At 38.1% G+C, this 1,215-nt stretch overlaps 1 protein-coding gene across 1 annotated transcript; it reads left to right on the forward strand.

Moving 5' to 3' along the window:
* The first annotated feature begins 230 nt into the window (after window positions 1-230).
* LOC108316148 (U6 snRNA-associated Sm-like protein LSm5) lies at window positions 231-722 on the forward strand. The gene has a single exon (XM_037744743.1). The coding sequence runs from the start codon at window positions 243-245 to the stop codon at window positions 516-518; it is 276 nt and encodes a 91-aa protein (XP_037600671.1). The 5' UTR covers window positions 231-242; the 3' UTR covers window positions 519-722.
* The last annotated feature ends 493 nt before the right edge of the window (window positions 723-1,215 follow it).

Genomic DNA, 1,215 nt, shown 5'->3' on the forward strand with positions numbered 1-1,215 from the left:
ATGAACAGAACTAAAGACATAAACAACATGATTATCTCAATAGATGCAGAAAAGGCCTTCAACACAATTCAACGTCCCTTCATGTTAAAAACTCTCAATAAACTAGGTATAGAGGAACATCCCACAAAACAATAGAAGCCACATATAACAAACCCACAGCACATATCATACTAAATGAGCAAAAGGTAGAAGCACTCCCCTTGAAAATGAGGACAAGACAAGGATGCACTTCCGGCGTGGCCATGGCGGCTAACGCTACTACCAACCCGTCGCAGCTGCGGCCGTTAGAGCTTGTGGACAAATGTATTGGATCAAGAATTCACATTGTTATGAAGAGTGATAAGGAAATTGTTGGTACTCTTCTAGGATTTGATGACTTTGTCAATACGGTACTGGAAGATGTCACTGAGTTTGAAATTACACCAGAAGGAAGAAGGATTACTAAATTAGATCAGATTTTGCTAAATGGAAATAATATAACAATGCTGGTTCCTGGAGGAGAAGGACCTGAAGTATGAATGAGTTTCCTTGGCTTACACTAGATTCTGTTTTGTCTTATAATGACAAGAAAATGGAATTTTTTTTTTTGCCTTCTGTTTAAATCCTATAAAGCTAAGTTTCCCGTTAAAGGGAAGTGCTTTGAAGATGTGTACTCATTTTTGTAAGTTAATCATGATTATCCTGGAAAAAGAAGAGTTTCTTCTTTGAAGACGAAAATAAAAGTGTTTTTGGTTAAAAAAAAAAAAAAAAAGACAAGGATGCCCTCTCTCACCACTCCTGTTCAATATAGTATTTGAAGTTTTGTCCAGGACAATCAAGCAAGAGAAAGAAATAAATGGTATTCAAATAGGAAAAGAGGAAGTCAAATTGTCTTTGCAGAGGACATAATCCTATATCTAGAAAACCCCATTGTCTCAGCCCAAAATCTTCTTAAGCTGATAAACAAATACAGCAAAGTCACAGTAGACAAAATCAATGTTCAAATAATGCTAACATTCCTACATACCAACAACAGGCAAGCAGAGAGCCAAATCATGAATGAACTCCCATTTACAATTGCTACAAAGAGAATAAAATACCAGCCAGGTGCAGTGGCTCAGGCCTGTAATCTCAGCACTTTGGGAGGCTGAGGTGAGGTGATCACCTGAGGTCCAGAGTTTGAGACCAGCCTGACCAACATGGCGAAACCCTGTCTCCCTGTCTCTACTAAAAATA

The sequence above is a fragment of the Cebus imitator genome, unplaced genomic scaffold (genome assembly GCF_001604975.1).
Source record: "Cebus imitator isolate Cc_AM_T3 unplaced genomic scaffold, Cebus_imitator-1.0 Scaffold182, whole genome shotgun sequence".
Taxonomy (NCBI): domain Eukaryota; kingdom Metazoa; phylum Chordata; class Mammalia; order Primates; family Cebidae; genus Cebus; species Cebus imitator.